The sequence below is a fragment of the Panthera uncia genome, chromosome A2 (assembly GCF_023721935.1).
Source record: "Panthera uncia isolate 11264 chromosome A2, Puncia_PCG_1.0, whole genome shotgun sequence".
Taxonomy (NCBI): domain Eukaryota; kingdom Metazoa; phylum Chordata; class Mammalia; order Carnivora; family Felidae; genus Panthera; species Panthera uncia.
The window spans coordinates 84126207-84148149 of record NC_064816.1 but is presented as its reverse complement, the minus strand read 5'-3'; the positions used below and the strand labels follow the sequence as shown (position 1 = coordinate 84148149).

Sequence of the window (21943 nt, the reverse complement as noted above, 5' to 3'; positions counted from 1 at the left end):
CTTTCTTTCCTTCTCTCCTTTTTTAAAAAAAGTAAATAATCCAGGAACTGACCTTGAAAAAATTAGATCACTTCTTGCCTGGAAGACAAATAAATGGTCTTAAAAATATAAAATGGTCTTAAATTCTAGAATGAGATTACAGATGCCAGTGGAGGGATAACTTCTTTACTGTAGTTTATGACATAATTATTATTGGTTTCATACCGAGTCCATTTCTTAACAGAACTGAGTATAAAGCGTTGCCTTTGTTTTAGGTACATTAGTGGTAATGTCGTTTGAAAACGTTGGACTCTCTTGGACGAAATCATATAAACATCAGTAACTATTTGTAAGTGATTTATTACCCTTAAATACTTTGTTGGAAATGTCGTTCTCCTGGAATTGCAACTAAAAATATGTGTGTGTGCACATATATGCATACATATTTCCAGAAATAAGAATAACTATTATTACCTGACAATTTTTTTAAAATACCTATTTATTACACAATTATTATACTTTTCAATATAGAATAAAGAATATTATTAGGAATAAAAGCTATTTGCTTAGTTCCCTTGCAGATTTAGTCTTCAATAATTCTGCCCGCTATATTATTTAGCTCCAGGGTGTGCCTAATTACCAAGGTAAGAAGACAAAGCTAACAGCCTACAAGAGTTAGATCTAGACAACTAAAACATGAATACATTTGTGCAGCTGGACACTGGAAGCAGAATGAACAGAGTGTGCTGTGCCATCTGTGACAACCTCAGGGGGAGAGTTTCATCCGGTGAGTTCGGTCACAGAGGCTTGTGTCACCTGAAGCACCAACTGCCTTGACTTTATACTCTAATACTCTACCTAGGTCATTATTAACTTATTAAAGGTAAGTTCCTTCTAGTGTAATGATTTGGAAGAGTCACTATGCAGTCTTATCTAAATAATATTTTCCAAGAAGACAAATATAACGGTTGGAGCACAGGTCCTAGAGTCTGGGTTTGAAGTGGTGGGTCTGTCACTTACCATCTTTCACTTCAGGCAAATTACTTGACATCTGTATCCCAGATTCTTATGCGTAAACGACAGTAAAGACGGTTTCTATGGCATGGGGCTGTTGTCTGGATTAAATTGGATTATATATGAATGTGCCTTACAAGGTACCTAGCATACATAGAACAACAAATTAACATTATTAAATTATATTACTAATTTTATTCCATTAATGGAATCAGTTGGAAGTACTGTGCTAGATGGTGCAGATACCAGTCACATATTACTAACAATCCCTCATTGGTGCCACCAGTTACTCACCAATGTATGTTACAACAGACATAAACCAATAAATTATGATATATTCGAGAAGTTTCTGTTACATTTTTTTATTTTTATTTTTTATTTTTATTTTTTATTTATTTATTTTTTAACTCATAAGGAAGAATATAGGAAAACCTCTCAGGACCAACACATTAAAGGATTTTCAGGGCACTTGGGTGGCTCAGTTAGTTAAGCATATAACTCTTGGTTTTGTGCAGGTCATGGTCTCAGGGTTCGTGAGTTTGAGCCCCGAGTCGGGGTCTGCTCACTAACCGATCGCAGAGCTTGCTTGGGATTCTCCCTCTCTTCCTCTCTCTTTGCCCCTCCCCCACTCACACTCTCTCTCTTTCTCAAAATAAATAAATAAATAAAAATGAAAATTAAAAAAAATAAAGGATTTCAGAGTTAATGGCAAACACAATTTTATTTTGTCATAAAGAGGGCACGAGGAACATTGCTACTCTTTGATTAAAATCACTTAAAAGCTGATACTCGACTCACAATGCTTATCCTGCTTTTCTTTACTATCAAAGACCTAAAACAAAATTAGAATAAACCTAGTGTAAGTCAGAAACAAAGAATTCAAAATTTTATAAAATATAATTTTTGTTCAATTTTGAGGGTTTTTTTTTTTTGAATAGCTGATCAACATAGAAAGATAAAAAGCCAGTGTATTGAATTGTTAGCTATCTAAATGATGATGTAAGAAATGGCATCAACCAAACCTCTTGCAGGCAAGTGACTGGAATGGATCCTGGATGGGACTCATTGATGGGATGTCATTCTTTGGACTACTCTTGATGACGTACAAGATAATGTACTTGTCAATTTTTTCCAATCTTCCTGAATCACTGAATGTGGGAAACAGTCAATCCAGACTTCTGGAACTCTCACAGAGTGTGTGATATAGGGTATCTGGACTGACTAACCAGTGAATGTATCAGGGATCTTGGCCTGTAAAACCCAGTAATTGTGATGGTGGCAGCTTCAGCAGCAGCAGGTCATATTGGTGGGACATTTGAGACGCTCCAGATAGCAGCGTTAGCCAGAGTAGGAGGATTAAGAAACCTCAAGTGCCCTGACCACCATCAAGAAAGTTTATCTTTAGTTCCTAAAAGACTCATCATCCTCTCTATTGTGATATGTTGATGTATTAATGATTTTAATCATAATGTTCTTGAGATGTGCTATTTGTTCGCCTATAAATACTGTTTATGGCATCATTTATGTGTACAGAGTTCAAGGGGAGAAGCTCAGGGCATATCCCACTTTATTCTAAAAGTGACATGGGACTCACTTTATATCTTAGTCCTCAGTATGCACATCTCTTACTGGCTATACATAAGTAAGTTCTGCTGAAGTAAGTCTTAGTGACAGATAGGAAAGAATGCAGCATCATTGACTTATTGATGCTCTGTGTTCACCCAAGAGGATGTTTCCCAAAGCACAGTAGGTAAAGTGTGTGCATTTAGTTAGGAGAGGCTATGTTATGCAATGGAAACAAACCAAGTAGAGTAACGTAACCTATGTTTAGTTCATGTTCATATAAGATCTGCAAATACTATGCTCTTAGGATAAAAATGGTGAAAGTAGCAAACAGATGTCTAATGTTTTAATAGCACTGACCTAAGAGGAATCACTGTAAAACTCAAATTTTAGTAGGTACAACTTTAGACAAACTGGGAATATCAGGTGGGATGTAGGAATGTGTTCTTTTCTCACATACCCTGTGTGATTCAGCCACAGATTGTCTGGGACCACAGACTGGGAAAGCTTATTTCAGAGGCCAGTTTGTCTTTGACTATTAAGTGGAGAACCAGTGAGAGAATCCACTATGGAACTCCTGATGAGTACTCAATCCCCCCCCACCCCCTTTCTCCCTCACTATCTCATTGTGTGACCCTAGCAACAATGGATTAAGGGTTTGGAATGAGACATTTGGCCTGGCAGGCAATACCTGCAGAATTGCCATTTCCCTTCTTACCTGGTCTTCCATGTTGTCTAAGGCTCTTCAAACCGGCAGCCTAGCTCTTCTCATCAAATACAATAATACCAGCAGATACTGTTGCTAGTCCCAGAGCTCTTGGGCTCACTGAAGCTATTCACTCACCATTGGTGGCAAATCAGTTTTGTATTTTAATTTTTTTTTTCTATTTCCGTGTTTCCCAAGGGTACCTAGAAATCTCTCCCATGAAGGCTGGCTTACCATGATGTCCTGATTTGAATATAATGGTCTGGGTTCATATGTGATTATTAACAGAAGACTCTTTTACCCTTAAAACATTTCTTATTTGGATGATAAATAATAAGGTTACTCTGCCCCGGAGGGTTCTTCCTGTTTTATTTTATGAAGCAAATGATGGATTTGTTCTCAAAGACTCTTCATTCCATTGATAAAATCACATGGGAGCAGCCGAGGCAATGGTTAGTTCTGGATGTTTAGTATTTTTAATAGTCTTTTTTTAATTTTGGCATCATCTTTAGATTATAGACTAGAAAGAAAGGTAGAAGGACACACAGAGGAGTTAAAGGGAATAAGCAATGACATTCATTGATAACCGAAGGATAAACCAGAGCATATTTTGAGAAATCCACAGGAGTTCGTTATTCTGGCACGTACTTCAAAATACCCTAACGTAATCTGAAGGATGGTTAACACTGAAGATGAATCTTTGCATGTAGCTTGTACTTATGTAATTTACATTCATAACATTTATTGTCTCAAGGACATTAATGATATGAATTTCATATCCTAATGAAATTGTTATAATGCCTTACCTTGCCTCAGCTCCATCAGAGAGTTAGAACGGGCACTGCACTAACCATGTATTTGTAATAAAAGTTATACACACTGCTTTTACTTTTCCTGGAATCCCACCATTAGATAACACATATAAAAGCTGTTATTTACTTCCTAGTTACTTCAATTCTGGAAGAGAGTAAAAGAGGATTCCAGAGGTACATTATATCACCCTTAGAGTTACCTTTAGGTCTGTGGCTCATCAGACTGGCTTTTAAAATATGCATGTGCCTACAGAGACCACCCCAGGTTAAAAGTCTCTAAATACTTCATGTTGCTCTACTGTTAAATAATGTTTAGTTTGTTATCTTTTGTAGCCCTTGGAAATCTAATTATTTATAATATCCAGTGACATTTACATTTTACTAAATATACTCTGCTTGTAATAGTACATGTCATGGTTAGGAAAATGGGTAGATAACGCCTGGTTCTACATTTGCTTGTATCGCAAAGTATCAGGGTAACCTGCGTTATCTATTTGTTATAATTACATGATTTTAAGAACATAATTCTCAAGAAGTGCCCTTAACAGTAACATTTAAAAACAGAATTAAGAAAAGTTATCATAGCTGAAATCATTTGTTTACCATTTAACTCTCAAGTATCAAATGAAATACCTATTCAAGTTTATTGGTATCTTCAAATAGGAACATTCATTTCCATGCCAACCGCTGCAGAGTGTTTGGTTTAGTTTTTGAGATTGATTGAAAGTAGATTGTAAAGTTGACCTATTGTGTTAAGCTTATTTACACAAACATAGTTCTTGGAAAATAAACTTGGAAAGTGCATAGCAGTGGAATCCTAACGTGTTTCACATCCTGTGCTTTCTAATACCTGCTTTACTGGGATGTATCCTATAGAAAACCTCAACTTTTCCATAGTTACCATATCTAGGAGAAAATTACTTCAAAATGTATTCTTAAACTTGAGCTGAAATTTATGGTTTGCTTTAAAAAAAAAAAAGGTTTTGCTTTTAATTGGTTTGAAGAATTCGCCTAGGTAAAATAATTTGTTAGTAGTAACACATTAACAGATGAAACAATCACAGATGACATGTTTTTCAGGCTCTTGAAACATACAAGAAACATACAAGAGTTGAAAATACATTACTAAGATGTAATCAATTAAAAAAAGCCGTAAATGTGAAAAAAATACAATTTCAGCAGAAACTGAAGAAAAATCAATGTGGGTGCTGGATGGTGACACATCCATTATTTAAACTGAATCTGCGTGTGTTCAAGGGTTAATCTTGGTGAGCGAGCATTTAAAAGCCCTTCCTGAGGCTCCATCCTCTTCTGTTGTATGTACTTCAATAATCAGCCTATTATATCCCGTTCTCCCTCCTGATCCCCGCTCCCCATCAAAGCGCGGACTTGTCTCCTGCGCTGAGTGACGTGGGGCCAGTAATACTGGGAGGGCGGGTGGGAGCGGGGCACGTGGACCAGAAACACTTCCTAGAAACAGCTCAACCCTGCCTGAACTTTCCCTGTAAACACAGCTCGCTGACAGAACGCATCCCTGCTGGGTGGATCCTGCAACTCCTGGAGGGAATGGCACTTCTTGTTTTTAATTAGCAAGGTGAAAGGTGAATTAAAACTAGCTGTTTGGCAAGTCAGTGCAAGAGGCTGACTTCGGAGAGGCTTCAAGGAGCCAGAAGAGAAGAGCTCCACGGGGGGAAGGTAGTGCGTGTGCTCAGGGCTTTTTTTTTTTTTTCCTCAATGAACCGCTTGCAGAAGTGACTAAAAAAAAAAAAAAAAACCCTACAGTTTCCTCCGGAGTCTACCCGCACAGTTACTGAAGAGAGCTCTGGACAGGACATGGCTCGAAAGACTCACTCCTTGGAATGTCCTCCTGCTCCCGGCTTATAAACAACTGTCCTCGGGGAAGAAAGGTCTTACATAGCCAAATACAGCCTGGCAAATGGCACGTTGGGACCGTGCTTTCTGATGACAACGCGTTCGATTTGTGACAAAGCCTCTCACGCGCTGCCCCCCGAGGGGAGTCCTAAGTAAAACTCAGACCCGCCTTCAAAGTGCGGATCGGAGGGCTTGCCAAGTGAGCAGGCAGCATGGCATCGGCCGCGAACCTGGTCACCTGGCTCCTGTGGGGTTACTTACTGGAGCTTTGGACGGGAGGGCACACGGCAGATACCCCTCACCCCCGCCTACGTCTGTCACATAAAGGTAGGTCACCTTTTTAGATCCTTTTGTTAAAAAGAGAGAGAAAAAAATTCAAGTCCTTTAACCTAGATCTTTGGTCTTCACAGACCCTTAAAATGCAGCTGAAAAACATTATTGCCAAACTGACCTAAGACTCTAAGTGCCTCTGATTAGCATGTCATACTCACCGCATCTGAGAATAGTGCAAAATTGCATGCCAACTTGGAGATGTTATTTTTGTCTTGTAAATATTAGGTTTTATTAATGAGAAGTTCACTCACTAGCAGACACAACAGAAGAGGACAGGAAGCAGGTTGTAAATAGCCTGGAGGGGCTGAATCCAAGTTAGCAGTAGGTATTTGAATACCAATTTATGCATGATGGGAAACACGGATGTTGGAGAAGGGCTTCAGAGAGAGGTGCAGTATAGGTTTGGTGTTGTCCACAATGGGGATGAGAGGAGGAGGGGAAAATGAAATTCCTGAGAAGCAAAATGATTTCTTGCCCATGATGACAAAGTCATCACCGTGTAATTAAAATGACTAACGACTGATATGAATTAGCTTTTTAGTTGAACTGATTATTAGAATTTCTTTTATGTCTGGCAAAAAAAAATGTTCAGCGTTTATTAGCAATCCTTGTAAACTGATTTATATCGATTCAAGTATCAGGATACTATTCACTAGCATTGATTCTTTTTGTGTAAATTCATATTGCTTAACTGAAGATCTAGGAGAAAGTGCTTAAATATTTTATTCTGAGCTATGTCTTGTAAAGCAGGATTTGGTCATAAATAAATGATCAAAAGATAGCTTTTGCATCAGGACCAGTAAAAGCCAATCATGAATAGATTTGGTGATTCTTCTGTAAACAAACAAACAAACAAACAAAACCCACACATTGAGAAAGTGACTGCTGACCCAAATGTAATTTGGGATAAATTTTCTGGAACGAAGTATTTATTATCTGTCATTAGTCACTAAGACAGATAACAGTTGTAGTAACAACAATTACATAAGAACCACTTATCCATTGTGTAAGATTTTAAATTGTCCTGGTTACAGAAACCTGTATTTTTAAAGTATCGGTATAATCTTTACCAGAGGGAGAAACACAAAGGGAAGCCTCAAATTTAGATGCCATGATTGACCTTTTTTTTGTTTGTTTATTTTTATTGGACAGTCATCCGCTGATTTGGACCATAGAAATTTCTCATTTTTAGACTAGTTAACAAGCTACGAATACTTTCTTCGTTTAAATAGTTTTCCTACTGCACTCCCCAGTAGATAACATGAGTTTAAGAGACACATGGACAGTGTATCTGTGAAGGATTTAAAATACAGCACCTAACATTAGCACAAATTATTTGAATTGGGAAGATGTATCATGGTGTGTATCAAAATGCATATTTCTAAGAAGCTTGATCGAATGTATCAAAATGTAAAAAATTTGATGTGATGAATTGTGAACAAAGAAGGATGTCAGGAGAAGAGTGTAATAAATGGGTTGTTTTTCTTGTGTAGCCAAGTGGATAAGCTGCCAGTTTTGGTGAGCCACTCTTCTAACTACACCTGGTATCAACCTTTTATACCTCATTATTAGGTACTTGTTTTCAGTAGTTCACTATCAGTATATTTTTGAAGATATATCATATTAATATTTCATTAGAGAGTTTGTAATCTGGTCAAAGCATGCCCAAACTCTCTAATGCAACTAAATGCTATGCATATTATTGTTTTCAGACTCACCTTGACTACATCTTTTTTTTTTCCCCCCACTACCTCTCTTAATCAGAGGAATCCGGAATTGATTTTTTGGGTTGTGTTAGATGATGTGGGAGTAGAACTTCTATCTATGTGGACTCTAGACTGAAAAGTACCACAAAATTTCCCTTTGGTTTTTCTTAACCTTTTGATGTGATGGCACTAGCTGAAATGCACAATGTTGTGCTTTTCTACAAAGACGGTATACAGTCACCTGAAAATAGACTGTTCTCACTTGTGCATGTTAGCCAGCAAAATCAGCTGAGAGGTCACCACGGAGATGCAACCAGAAGCAGCAAATGTAGGCACTGCAGGTGACTCAGTGCAAGGGAAGGACTGCTGGAGCAGGACTATTTAGCCCCATCTACTCTTCACACTCTGAACAGCCCGTTTACTCTTTACACTCTGAAATTCAGTGGACGTCTTAGAGGTATCCAAAAACTAAGGGTGGGGTATTTCAGAGGATAATCTTTTGCTACCTTAAATGATACGAGAAATGGTACAATTTTACTAATGGATCAATTGATTGATACTGCAAGTGAGTACATGGTCCTTCAAAATATAAACAGTGCTGTATACAAATACTGTAACACCTCTGAACTGACGCCTGACCCCCATCAGATAAATCTCGAGGGCTCTCTAGACGTGGCTTACTGGATTATTCCAGGGATTCATTTCATAGCGATGGTTTATGTTCTATGGGAGAAAGACAAATATTTTTCTTACCTCCTTCGTTATCAAGATGGCACCTAAGACCACAAGTCTAATGTCTCTTCCCCAAAAAGAGGTAGAAGTTGCAGCGTCATATAAAAAGTTTGAGCTGAATTACATAAAATGCCAATGACTTTTCCTTTTCCTCTATCCTCCATCCTTCTCTATCTTTGGATGTGGCATGTCCTTAAACAGTGTTTAACAGGAGGAGAGATCATTAGAGCTTAAAGGGGGAAAAGGCAGAGAGGGAGTGAGACAAGGTAGAAAATTGGTATCAGATATAGAGCATCTTCTTGCTGATTTCCCACTGCACTCCACCTGCAGTGGGAAAATATTGAATTTCTCCCTAACTGAGAAGCAAGCTTAGTGGATAAAGTGATGACACATTTACTCTTGTTGAGGCAATGCCTGTATCTTTAATGTGTTCTACAGGTGTAAGATAAATTGTGTTAACAAATAAAATTATAGCAAGTTGCTGTTCTGCTTTGTAAGACTTTTCAGTCAAGATTTGAGTTGAGATTAACGGTACCAGGCAAGTGTTTAAGTGTTTATGAATAGTTAAAAATTATGGCCAACTTTATAGCCAGTACTCTAAAGAGGATAATATTGGTGTGATTATTGCAAGTTTATAATATTCTACCCAAGGATTTCCTTGAAAGATAGCTCTGATTCTCATGACAGAAGTGAAGGAAAGAGAATAAAGGGAGAAGAGTCCTGCTAGATGCAGCCTCTGCCCTCTGTCGATGTCTGTTCTTTCCTTATCTCTCACCATCCTGCATTAATGAGGTTACAGAGAAGGCAAAAATAACCTTCTTGCTCATGGAGCTCAAAGAAGAAAAAACAAATGAGCAAAGCCCCATGTCAAAGAAGAAATCCCAACATACATGGAAAACCCCAGAAATTCAGTCAAGGGAGCTTGGCAGATGGGGTAGGTATTCAAAGACCCAGTAAAGAGTGACACAGTCACAGAAGCCAAGGAGAATGGCCGTGTAATCAGAGGATGTTTGGTGAGGAGATACAGAAGTGAAGGCATAAATATGGCCGAAGATTGTTCCTAGCAGATGTTGATGTTATAAATGTAGATTTGAGCATTGAACATATATCTATCCATATAAAAAAGTGGGATAAAGAGTGTTAGTCTATCTGTATTTCGATATTATAACCAATTAAATACAGAGTTGTCATAGCTTCAGATGTAGAGTCAGAGGTCTCTCCTTCCACTTATACTAATGGTAACTGTCTGTGCCTCAGTCTCCTTAATTTGAAAATAGGGATGGTAATGGTGCTTTCGCTGTATATCTTACTGGGTTTTTGAGAGAATCAAATGGAATGACGAAACTGTGAAAGTACTTTCTAACCTAAAAATTATTTTATCAATGTTTTGTGAAGACTGATATAAATGAAGAAGGTTAGATGGAAACATGTCCTAAGGAGAAAAATCTTTGGGAATGGCATGAGTTTGGATATCAATAAATGCTAGGATGATGTTAACACAGAAGAAAGAAGTTGGTCTTAATTAGCATAAAATATATGGTTTATCATGATAGGTTGCATTCACTCCAAATCCTGTCTTCCATACCTTTGATCTCTAGTTATAATAATTTAGAAGATGGTCGCATCTGTGCATTTTTACAAGATTCATGGCCAATAGTTTTGCTATTGGCGTGTATGTAGTATATCTATTCATTACGCATATTCACCTCACACCCCACCTTTCTGATTCTTTTTCTAACTTATGTGAAAGAAAATTGAGATAGAATTGTAGAAGAGCATAACAAAAATGAAATGTTTTAAATGATCATCCTGGAGGCTGTATTCATTTCATATCCAGAGCAAATACAAAAAAGAGGCAGTGGCTGAGCCAGTTTTTCCTGACCCAGCTCATAGCTTTGGTTTTTCAGCCAGTAACAAAGTATTATCAATAGTGACATTAGTCACATATCCCTGTGTGGTTAATAAATAAAAAGTGGTCATAAGGCATGATTCATGAAGAAAGTTGCTAAATAGGACCCAGGAGTAAATACAAACCTCGTGCCAGTTCTCCCGCAGGGAGAGTCGGTGAGAATTAAGTGGTAGATTTATTAAGAAATAGTTTATGTGAAATTAAAAGTACTAGGTAAGATGAAAGGAATTACAGTATGTTTTGTTGAGTTTGGTTTACCCAGAATATATTTTCTGTGGGTGAAGTCTGTGTAAGGATTTTAGATGGTGCTATCCTTTGTAGTTTTGATATTTGTTATAGACAGATACTGCTCACGTATCACAGAAATGCATATGGATATATCGAAGTCCCTGAATGAATATGAAAATTATTTACTTCTTACCTGGATATTGGGTGTTACATTGGTAAAGTCGTTGTGCTTTAATATAGAGATAGGGCGAAGGGAGGTCAGAGTTAGCATGAGCAGTAAATGGAATTTGTAAATGAACTGGGCCAATTTTGGACTGAAAAATAACATAGTTGAGTAAAATCGTTTCTCAAGTCTTTATAAAGAGAGTGTCCTATATGTAATATAGAACTGATACTTGTTCTTGGCTCTTAAATATATGCAGTGGGCATGTGGTCCCAATGGAATATTCTTTCAAAAATCTGTTGCCATATTGTCACTTTGCTGTCTATGTCAGAGTTGTCCTGAAGCCTCAGACTATTTCATAGAGAGGGTCTCTCTGGGATGAGATCAACTTGATGGCCTCAGTTCTATTATGACAACATAATAAAGAGCCAAACATCAAGTTGGTCATTGCTGGTGAAAATTATTATTGTTAGCAATCTGCAGAGTCAGTTTTATTTCATCAAAGATATCTACTGGAATCATCATTGGGAGTTCTTAGTGGGAGAGCGCGCAAAGATTTACTCCTTTATCTTTGTGTGTAAAACTCTTCTGTGGCTTAGTAGAGGAATTTAGTCTGCAGGAATCCAGAAATGGCACTTTGCATGCATGCATGCCCCTTTATACATAGCCACTGCAGTGTTAAAGTGGTCTTCTAAGTTCAGTCTCGGAGAATTTAAAACAAAACAAAAGTAAAATTATACCATTAAAACACTTTCCAAAAAGTGCACAGTGAAGATTTAGATTATTTTCTTAGTTTCAATACGCAGGGCTAAATGTTGGTAATAGTCTTTAGCCCAACATCTGACACTTAAGAATATTATATAAATTATACAAAGGATTATGGTTATTTTAATAATGATTTTTTCACAGCATGGTTTTAAATAACATTTGAAGCATAAGAGAAACTATCAATGTCATGAGTTATTTCTTGGACTTAAGCAAGCATTATTCTTTGTACTCATGATATGGATGACAGTGACAAGACTGGGTATTTTATAGGTTGGATTTTCTAGACTATGAATGAAAAGATATGTGAATACCACATTTGAACAAAGTGTTTTCGTCTCTGATATTGAGAGAACACTTTCTCTCAAAGAATGTGCTGATTTCAAGAACAGAAAGTCTGAGGAATTAATAACTTGACTTCATATGGCCCTGGGGTTGGCCAAGGCAACTGATTACTCAAGAAATTTTCAGCCTTCTTTAGTTCTAATGCCTGGTTCATGGCATGCCCACCAAATGGCCCCATTGCCCTGGTAATCTTGCCTCCACAGCTAGTGTGGAAATGAAAAGGAGAAATCCATGATTTGCTTGATATCTGGGGCTTAGAAATGTATTTCTGCTTCTGTTCCTGGTAAGTAAACTCTCAGCCATTGTTGCTCTCTGTTTGAGGACTCAGCTGATGGCCTTGGCACAGTACACACAGAAGAGTGGTTTAGGCCCAGGTATTGCAAAACTGTCTCACATTCTATCTTCAGTGGCCTAAAATCTCTGTAGACTTTGAAGGAGGCATACCTAATATGAATCTTGCTTCTGGCTGTATGATCCCAAGTTACTTTCTTTTCTGACTATGAATTTCCTCATCTGTAAAATGGGGTAATGTGTAACTTGCAATATCCTGAAAGAATTACATGAGATCATGCAAATTAGCGCAGCAAATACTTGACTGTAGGAAGCTTTTCAGAGGTTATTCAATGAATCAGAGGTTCAGTGAGAATTAGCCTCCCCTGGTTCCTTTTTTTTTTTTTTTTTAATTCTAAAAGCAATCATGAGTTAATTATTAACTTATAACTTAAAATAAGGGAGGATCCTTAATCACTAGAGTTTTTTACTTGCAAGCCAAGATTTTATTTCATGAAATCCAGCTCTTATAGGAGTAGATGACTAGAAGGAACAACGGATTTTGGGGTCTCTCGTGTTTGTAAGTCACTGTAGATGATTTATTTTATGATAGTATAAAGAATTAACTTATCCTTAATTGGGAAGTTGGAACTTCAAGGAAAAGGAAAGTTGCAACTTTTCTGATTGGTACCTTGGAGATAGCAGACCAAAGCCACAGCATAAACAAAAGTTACTAACAAAGGTTATTGTAGACCCAGCTTTGTAAAGCACGTAGAATTAATATTACCAGGACTGAACCACACCGTCAAAAGTTAAACAAAACAGGGTCTTATAAGCAGCTAACAGCCTAGCATGCATTGTTTGCTTTGAAAGTGAAAGAAAGCTTTCCATTCTATCTTCCCTTGGACAAACAGGTAAGATAACTGGGCTGGGGCACCGCTCCTGACCTCTTAGTAGGTGTTCAATAGTGAGCATTGAGTGGGTATATAAATGAAACAAAACGATTTAGAGTCGTGTTTTGTAAAGGAGAGTCTGATGGAGGTTGGCATGAGGAACGCCAAGGAAACAAAGGAATCCTGAAGAACTGTTTATGGCTCCCTCGGTGAGGCATGCATTAGGAGCAAGGCTAGGGCTTTCTCTCCCCAGTCACCCCCAGGCCTCTCAGGGCTGCATTGTAGTGAAGCAACCAGGGCCTCCAGACATGTTAGCCATATTTGCTCATTTATAACCAAGCAGCAGCTCCTGCTTCTGTTTCTGCTTCTGCTTCTCCTTCTCCTTTTCCTCCTCTTCTTCCTCATCCTCTTCTTCCTCCCACTTCTCTCACGTCTTCTTTACTTTTTGCTGCATTTGTCTTCCCTGGGTGATCACCAGACACCTCCCTTTTTTTCTCTTACCACTTCATTCTTTGATTACCCCCTGTGTTGCTATCACCACCCCTCTCTCCCTTTTTTCCTCCTCCTCTGCTTTTGTTCCAGGTAGATATTTTTATTTCACCCTCATCTTAGCCCAAAAGTAGAATGAAAACTTATTTCTGGTGAATGGTGTATATTTATTGGTCCTCAGTTAATCTTCAATATTTGTTTCATTTTTATTCTCTAATCAACAGGAGACAGGACCTTTGAATTAAATAACAAAGTTAATTATACTCATTAGGCATTCAAAAGTTGGTGAAATTCATGACTTAGGAAATAATGAAATATGAAAATAAACAGCTAACTAGCCACCTGGACGACTCACCCTCTTTGTCTCGCCTGTGTTTCTTTTTTTTTTTTTTTTCTTCTTAACGTTTTTTATTTATTTTTTAGAGAGACAGAGACAGAGTGTGAGTGGGGGAGGGGCAGAGAGAGAGGAAGTCACAGAATCTGAAGCAGTCTCCAGGCTCTGAGCTGTCGGCACAGAGCCGGATGTGGGGCTTGAACTCACAGACCTTGATATCATGACCTGAGCCGAAGTCGGACGCTTAGCCGACAGAACCACCCAGGCTCCCCGAGTCTCACCTGTGTTTCTAATGGACAGCTCATGCTGCCAGGTATGTAAAGGCTGTGGGGACTGGAGCAGGAAGGAATTAGGGTACCTGGAAGGAGGGACCATGCCCCGCCTCTACACCTTGGCTAGGCTTGGGTTAAGTGTAAGTTAGGATATTCTTCATGTAAGCCCATCTATTTCTAGGCCATTTCAGTTCATTTTCTCTGAGTTTTAAGTTTTAATTCATTGGAACCAGAATAAAAAGAGGGTTTTATTCACAAGATAGAGCAAGGGGAGCAGCGTCCCTAAGAATAAGTCTCAGTGGTGGGTTTAGGTAGCCAAACTAATTCCAGAACCAGAAGCAAAGCAGCAAAGCAGCAAAGCAAATGGGAATAAAAGAGGCAGAAAGTAGAGGGCAGCTAGGGACACTGACCTTTTCCCCTCTGACCAATTCCCTTCCCGGAAATGATGGGAAATGAAGAGGGCTTTAAATTCAAAGCTCAAGATGCGCTATAGAACTAAAATCAAAGAGGAAATGTGCTGACAGCATTGCACATAGCTATTCATGCCTCCTGATGGCTTTTTTCCTAAGCCCGACTCCAAAAGTTTATTATGCATCATGTGATTCCTGAGATCCTTTCCAATTCTAAAACTCTAGGACTCTTTTCCTTCCCTTACTAGACCTCCCAGTGTGTAGAACTTCTCCAAAATACTTTAAAAATTCCTATTAGGAAACATTATGTTCTGGTGGAAAGAATAAGTAGGGACTCACAATTTTAAAATCCTGAGTCTGAATCTTTAGTACGTATATCCTATTTGACGCTGTGTTATTCTTGCTAAATCATTGAACTTCGAAGGCTTAGCTTCCTCACAAGTATAAAGGGACTGATGAACACTATCTATCTCATACAATTATTGTAGAATACGTACATGTATCATGGAAACGTACATTTTGTTGTTGTGCCTTAAAATATTCTCTATTGAATTGTCTTTAAACATTTTATGATTTTTGAGGGCAAGGAACATTTAATTTTTTTTAATTTTTAAAAACATTTTTGGTAGGACTCTTGTGAATAGAATAAAATGACTTACCAGATCATTCCTAAAGCCAGTGATTATAGGCTGGGGGTTGACCATCTAGGGGATAAAAACAAAACAAAGCTTTTTATTACTGTCGTTGGCTTCCATGTTACGGTCAAAATGACAAAATCATAAAGGCTTCTTTAATTTTTTTGAAGAGATAGAGCTACTGCTAAAAAATTTGCGTGACAGAAGGCTTAGTTGAATTTCATTGCAGAGGAGATGAAGCTGCTTGGGATTTTCTTCTGTTCCTCTTCCAAGCTAGGATCCGGAGGAGATAGACACTGGGGTGCTATGAAAAGTGTCAGAGACTGGCAGCACCAGCTCTCCTGGGAGCTTCTTCATCAGTGATTCTGGCGCTTAGGAAGCTGTGTTTTAAGTCCTGCAGGTGACTTCATGCACACTGGAGCATGAGAAACGCTGGGCTAAGTGTTTGGGATGATGCTACAGGGAGCCTCACTCTTATGTTACCTTTTTCCTTTTTTCCCCTTTAGGTCCATTGCCTACGTTCAGGGTGTCGTTTATTCAAATTTCCAAACCACACCTTTGATCCTAATAAATATACTTAAATTCCTGAGTGTCTACTATATACTATACCATTTTCTACCTATTATTTTTTTTTTTTACTAGATGACATATAGGTAATAATTTAACATGTAAATGAAATCTGTTTCTAATGATTATTGATGGTGTAAATTAGGACACGTCATGCTATCACTGAGTTCAGATGAGAAAACCTCGAATATTGGTGGATTATGGAAAAGCAGTTTATAAGATTCCAGAACTCCTTCGTCTCTCAGTGAAGTATTTTCTCGGACTAATGAAATTAGGTCCACTTCTTTTTTTTTTTTTTTTTTTTATTTTTTTGTTATACATCCTGATCTTTTCCTTCAGGGACTCAGAAGCTTCTGTATCTTCTTAAGAAATATTTGTTTATTCAGTCATTCACTTATTCCATGACTAGTTGGTGAGCTGCTTCCATCTTTAGAGACTGATCATCATGCTAGGGATTTAAGAATGAAAAACACACAGGGCACCTGGGTGGCTCAGTTAAGTGTCCGACTTTGGCTCAGGTCATAATCCCAGGAGTTCGAGCCCTGTGTCGGGCTCTGTGCTGACAGCTCACAGCCTGAAGTCTGCTTTGGATTGTGCGTCTCCTTCTCTCTCTGCCCCTCCCTGGCTTGTGCTCTATCTGTCTGTCTGTCTGTCTCTCTCTCTCAAAAAAAAACATTAAAATAATTAAAAATAAAAAGAATAATTAAAAAAACACAGTTTTGTAAGTGTGATGCATTTCCTGGATGGGATCCTGGAAACATTAAAAGTAAAACTTATTTTAGTTAATAATGGATCCGTATTGGCTTATTAACTGTGACCAAGTACCATACTAATGTAAGGTGTTAATAATAGGGAAATTGGGTGTAGCTTTATGAGGACTCCCTTCACTATCTTTACAACTTTCCTGTAAATCTAAAACTATTCTAAAGTAAGAAGTTTATTAAACACACACACACACACACACACACACACACACACACAGCACCTCTACCCAACAGTATTCCTGTGAAGCCGTAAGGTCTAGTTGTAAGAAGAGACAAGTTGTGATAAAGCAGGATTTTTTTCTATACTTGAAGTTAACACAAAGAGCTTGTGGAAGCATGGAGTTGGAAAGAAGAACCAGAGCACAGTCTTGGGGATGAGAAGTCTAGGCAAGAAGCATGGAGCAAATCATCCAGGTCTCATCCCATCCTGCCACCATTCCTGCCTCCCTCCGACTGCCATCCTACTGCATGTAATGCCCTGTGTCCTCCTACAAACACGGTTGCCCTTGGATATCTAAGTAACTGAATCCCACTGTGTTCATAGCTTTCCTACACACAATGGTATGACAAATGCTCTGTGTTCATGGTCAGTCAAATCGCTCCCATTTCAATATGACTTTAAGTCATTCTCACTTTTCTTGTTTGAGTAATATGATTAATACAAATTCACAGGTAAATTTTGAAATTTTTGAAGGCAGGTTTATTTTATTGTTTGAATCCTTAGAAGCTAATGTGGTTTATGTACTTGATAAATTTATTACGTCTGTTGCATTTAATGTATGAATGTAAGTGTTAGATTTATTCACTTTAATGTTACCAATCTGAATTCTTCAGCTGGATGCCACATCTAAATAGGTTCCTAATATAGATGGCACAAAATGAGATGATAGGCCTCGCAGGAGGAGCATTCGAGAAGTCAGGAAAAACGATGAGAATAATTCTCTTCTGTCCCTGCTCCAAAATGTTAGGTCCCACTTTGGCTTCAGGTCTTCTGTTACGAAAGCTTTGAAGAGAAATCCAGAACTGCTTTTAAATTATTCAGGAAATATCTGTATATTATTGGAAGGTACAGTTTAAGGCTTTGGCAGAAGGTGGTTTGAATTCATCTGGGCCATTACATGATCGATGTCACATTTCAAGCATCTTCCCGTTTGCTTCAGTCATGATCTCCAGTGTCCAGTGTAGCAGCGGATTCATTTCTAGAGTGATGAACTATGAAGAGAGACAAAGAACTAAGGCATGAAATCAGCCACAAAGCAGAAAAAGGCAAGGCTATAAAAGGGTAGTAACTTATTCAACACCTTTGTTTCCAAAGAATATTCTAAATGAACAAAAGAATAGTTTTTTGTTTTTATCAGTTCATCTCTGTGGAAAGGTTGATTTATGAATAATTTGACTATGTTGCTTTTGTTTCGTGCATTTATTGCTCTAAAAGCATGGCTATAGGCAATAATGTAGTGAGAAGAATAAGCACTCTGTACAAGTTTTATAATTAAATTAGCTTATGCAAGTTATTTTCAATTTATTTCCCAGCCCAAGTTAATTGAGAAAGAACCAATGAAAAATTTGCCTTAAGATTTTATCTTACAAAAATTGACAATATGTTTTGAAATCATTGTATACTTGAGTTGTTTTTTTTAACACCATACTAATTACTCCAATATAATACATCTAACGTGAAAGCAGAAATTAATGGACATAAACAGAAAGGTTAAAAGTGAAGTTAATTCAGGAGAAAGCACACATTTTGTCACTGTCCCTTTCTACTATAAGGAGTAAATAAATATGGAAACAGGAAGCACCTGATTATCTTATTTTTAGAAACCAAAGTCAAGTTGTCAAATGAATATATAGAAAATAGGATCATTTTGATCACGTTGGGCAAGGTAAAAATAATATACTTTTAAAGTAAAATGTGTAAAGTACAGAAAATAAAAGTGATTCCTTTTGAAATAGCTCTGTCATTATTGATGAAACTGATATAGCTATTTTTCCTTATCAAAAGCAAAAGCAAAAACAGAAACAAAAAAAAAAAGGAAGGGAAAAAGAAACTTCAAGTTCAACATTATCATGATGCATAAATGCTACACATATTTCCGGTCAGATGAGTGATTATGTGACAGATAACTTTACAATTGCTTGGAATGAGTACTAGAATATTGAGCTTGCTGACAATTTAAGGGTCTGCTTAAACTTGAGTTAACCATATGGTGTATTCTTAGAATAGCCATCCCACCCATGTTTAAAATTTAAATTAAACAGAAAAAAACCTTTTTTCCAAAGTCAAATGTTATCATTTTAGTTGGTGTACTCAATTATCCATATAATTGCATCTTCTTGTTCATAAGAGACAAGTTAATAGTTCTTTTTAATCTGTCTAGAATGAAGAAAGAAGAAAGAAGCTAGGACTATAAAATACTGGAATGGTATTACAAGCCACCCAAAAAATCAATTTTGTTACTACATTGTTACAATTATGAGAAGTTAATGTTTAAACTTCAACACATTAATATGCTTTGATTTTCTAGTAATTTCCCAAAGCAGAATTCCCTTGTAATATTTAGATAACCGTAGCAAGAAGAAAAATATTACAGTTAATTATGCTTATAATTAAAAGAATATAATTATATCTTTGTCATTATATTTCTCAGAAGATAAAAGTTATGTACTGGGCACTGCTTTTGACAGATTTTTTTGCCAAATGTTTTTTACTTGCTCCAAAATATGTATGCCCAAACTGAAGTCTGATGTATTTTAAGATTGTAGAAAAAAATTTTCATATCTGGAGGGGGAAAAAAAAAAAAAGAAGTCTCTAAGGCTTAAAATCAATAAAATTAGACAAGAATAGAAATGAAAGATTAGGAAATTAATAACAATGAGAAAGTCTACACACAAATAAGGCAGTAATCACTCAGAAACACATTAGATGCCTTTTAGCATATTGGTCTCAAGGGAGGTCAAATAAATAGAATACTAGGATTTTGTTGTAGGCAGTTGCGTTTTGGAATATATACTTATGCTCACTAGGCATTTGCATGCCTATATAAATGAACATATAATAATTAGGAATAGATTTTGTTTAGATTAGAATGCCATTTGTCCTATTAGTCTGCTCATAAATACCCACTGCCTCGTTGGAACAGATCTTGATGTTGCTTTGTTTTCCAGTGTCCAAAATGCTGTAATGGGAGGACATTTACCCACAATGTATCATTGGGAAGTTTTGCTGTTGTGGAATAAAACTCTTGCCAGCCAAGGCGCTTGCTGGAGGCAGTGCTGTGCCTGTAAATGCTTGTGGAATATTGCAATGTTGTTGCCTCCAGCATGGCGTTTCACTTCTAAGGTTCCCCCAGCCAGGCTCCAAGTTTCCATTCACACTGCTAGCCCCTGAAATTTCCCTTTGTCTTCACTGACTATTTTTTTCCTCCTAACAAATAGACCCAGCTGCTGCTGCAGCCGGTTGCCCACACTCCCCCATACTGCTCTTGCTGAGGATGGCAGCCAGGGTAAGGAATAACAGCTGGGATTGGCTTACTTTGGCATCTAAATAATTTGGGGTGGGTCCATTCCTAACTTTATTATTTCATTTAATTTTATAATCTTTCCTGCTGCGGCAATTAAAAACAAATAGGTAAACGATGTTTTTCCAAAATGTTGCCTTCATCTGGCTGTGACTCTGAGACCCGGCTGCTCCAGACAGATTGGTTGAAATGCACACTGTTATTTTTTCCACTCTCAAACACCGTTTGGAAAACAAACGTAACAGAAACAAATTTATTAATGTGATACCGGACACATAGCCCTTCTCTGACTCAAATCGATGGAAAATAAATAGCACCTATGTCACTGATTGCACTAAGGATTAAATGAAGGACCATTGGAATTCACTTAGAATAGTGCCCGATGCATAGTCAATGCTGTGTTTGATGGAAAGTAGAGGGAGAGAGGGAGAGGGAAAGAACAGTAGAGAGCCCTGGAAAGCAAGAGTGGAGCAAGAGAGAGGAGAGAGAAAATGGAGAGAAGATGAGGAGAAAGGGAGGAGAGGAGGAAGAATTTACTGGTGGAGTATGAAAAACCAATAATTACACTTATGCAGTTAAGACCCATGTGACATGCATAGAATTTCATATACCTATTCCAACCAAAATAAAAATAAATGATTAGAAGAAGACTGGAGTTTAAAAATGCTTGTGGAATTTTACCCACATCAGAGTATTTTCTCTGCCGTGACATCCAGACAGGTAGTCAGATGAGTTTGTTATTTTGAATTTGTACATTTTCATGGAAAGGGAATTTGCTACCTGGTAAGGAAGTCCATTCCATTTTTTATTTTTATTTTTATTTTTATTTTTATTTTTATTTTTATTTTTATTTTAAGTAATCTCTACATCCAACATGGGGCTCAAACTCACGAGATCCAACTGAGCCAGCCAGGCACAAGTCCATTCCACTTTTGAATATTCTAATGAGGAGAAAGCATTTGCATACCCAATCCAAATCTATATTACTGCATTTTCCACTTTTTTTTTTTTAAGTTAGAGAGTGCATGAGCTGGGGAGGGGCGGAGAGAGAGAATCCCAAGCAGGTGTCACCAGGAGCCTGATGCAGGGCTGCAGCTCACAACTATGAGATCATGACCTGGGCCGAAATCAGGAGTCAGACGTGTAACCAACTGAGCCACCCAGGAACCCCTGTATTTTTCACTTTTTGTTGTAGTTCTTTCCTCTCCTGCCATAAGATTATAGGTCATGGCAGACCTCCAAATGTTTAAAGAGAGTTATCATACACTTTTGTGGTGTGGGGTGAACATTTCTCATGCCATGGTTATCCTGACTGTACTGTGAGGGTTCTGATCATCCTCCTCTTTGTTAATGTCCCCCTCAAAATGGAGCACCACAATCAATACTCAAGAGACGCCTCCCTTGTTCACAGAATAGTGATTATGCTAACTGGCGACTTTTATTTATTAAAGCCACCTGAGTGACAGTAGCTCATTTGGCACATAGGCCAACCTGTGGGTTTACGGTGAGATTGCTGTCAGGTTTATCACATAGGCTCTAAGCCAATGCTTTCCTTTATTTCGCATGCGTGGTTTGTCGACGTTAAGGAAAACTCTCTCCCACTCTCTCTAATGTCGAATGTGAATCATAAGCACAATAACAGCATGCGGTGTCCTGGAGAA

The 21943-nt window shown here is 37.7% G+C and overlaps 1 protein-coding gene across 1 annotated transcript in view; it reads left to right on the top strand.

The window, feature by feature from the left end:
* Positions 1 to 5452: 5452 nt before the first annotated feature.
* SEMA3E (semaphorin 3E) overlaps positions 5453 to 21943 on the top strand; it is a 239427-nt gene continuing 222936 nt past the window's right edge. Inside the window, exon 1 of the mRNA XM_049641367.1 lies at positions 5453 to 6273. Coding sequence (XP_049497324.1) covers positions 6159 to 6273 — 115 coding nt within the window. The 5' untranslated portion in view covers positions 5453 to 6158. The remainder of the gene's footprint in view (positions 6274 to 21943) is intronic.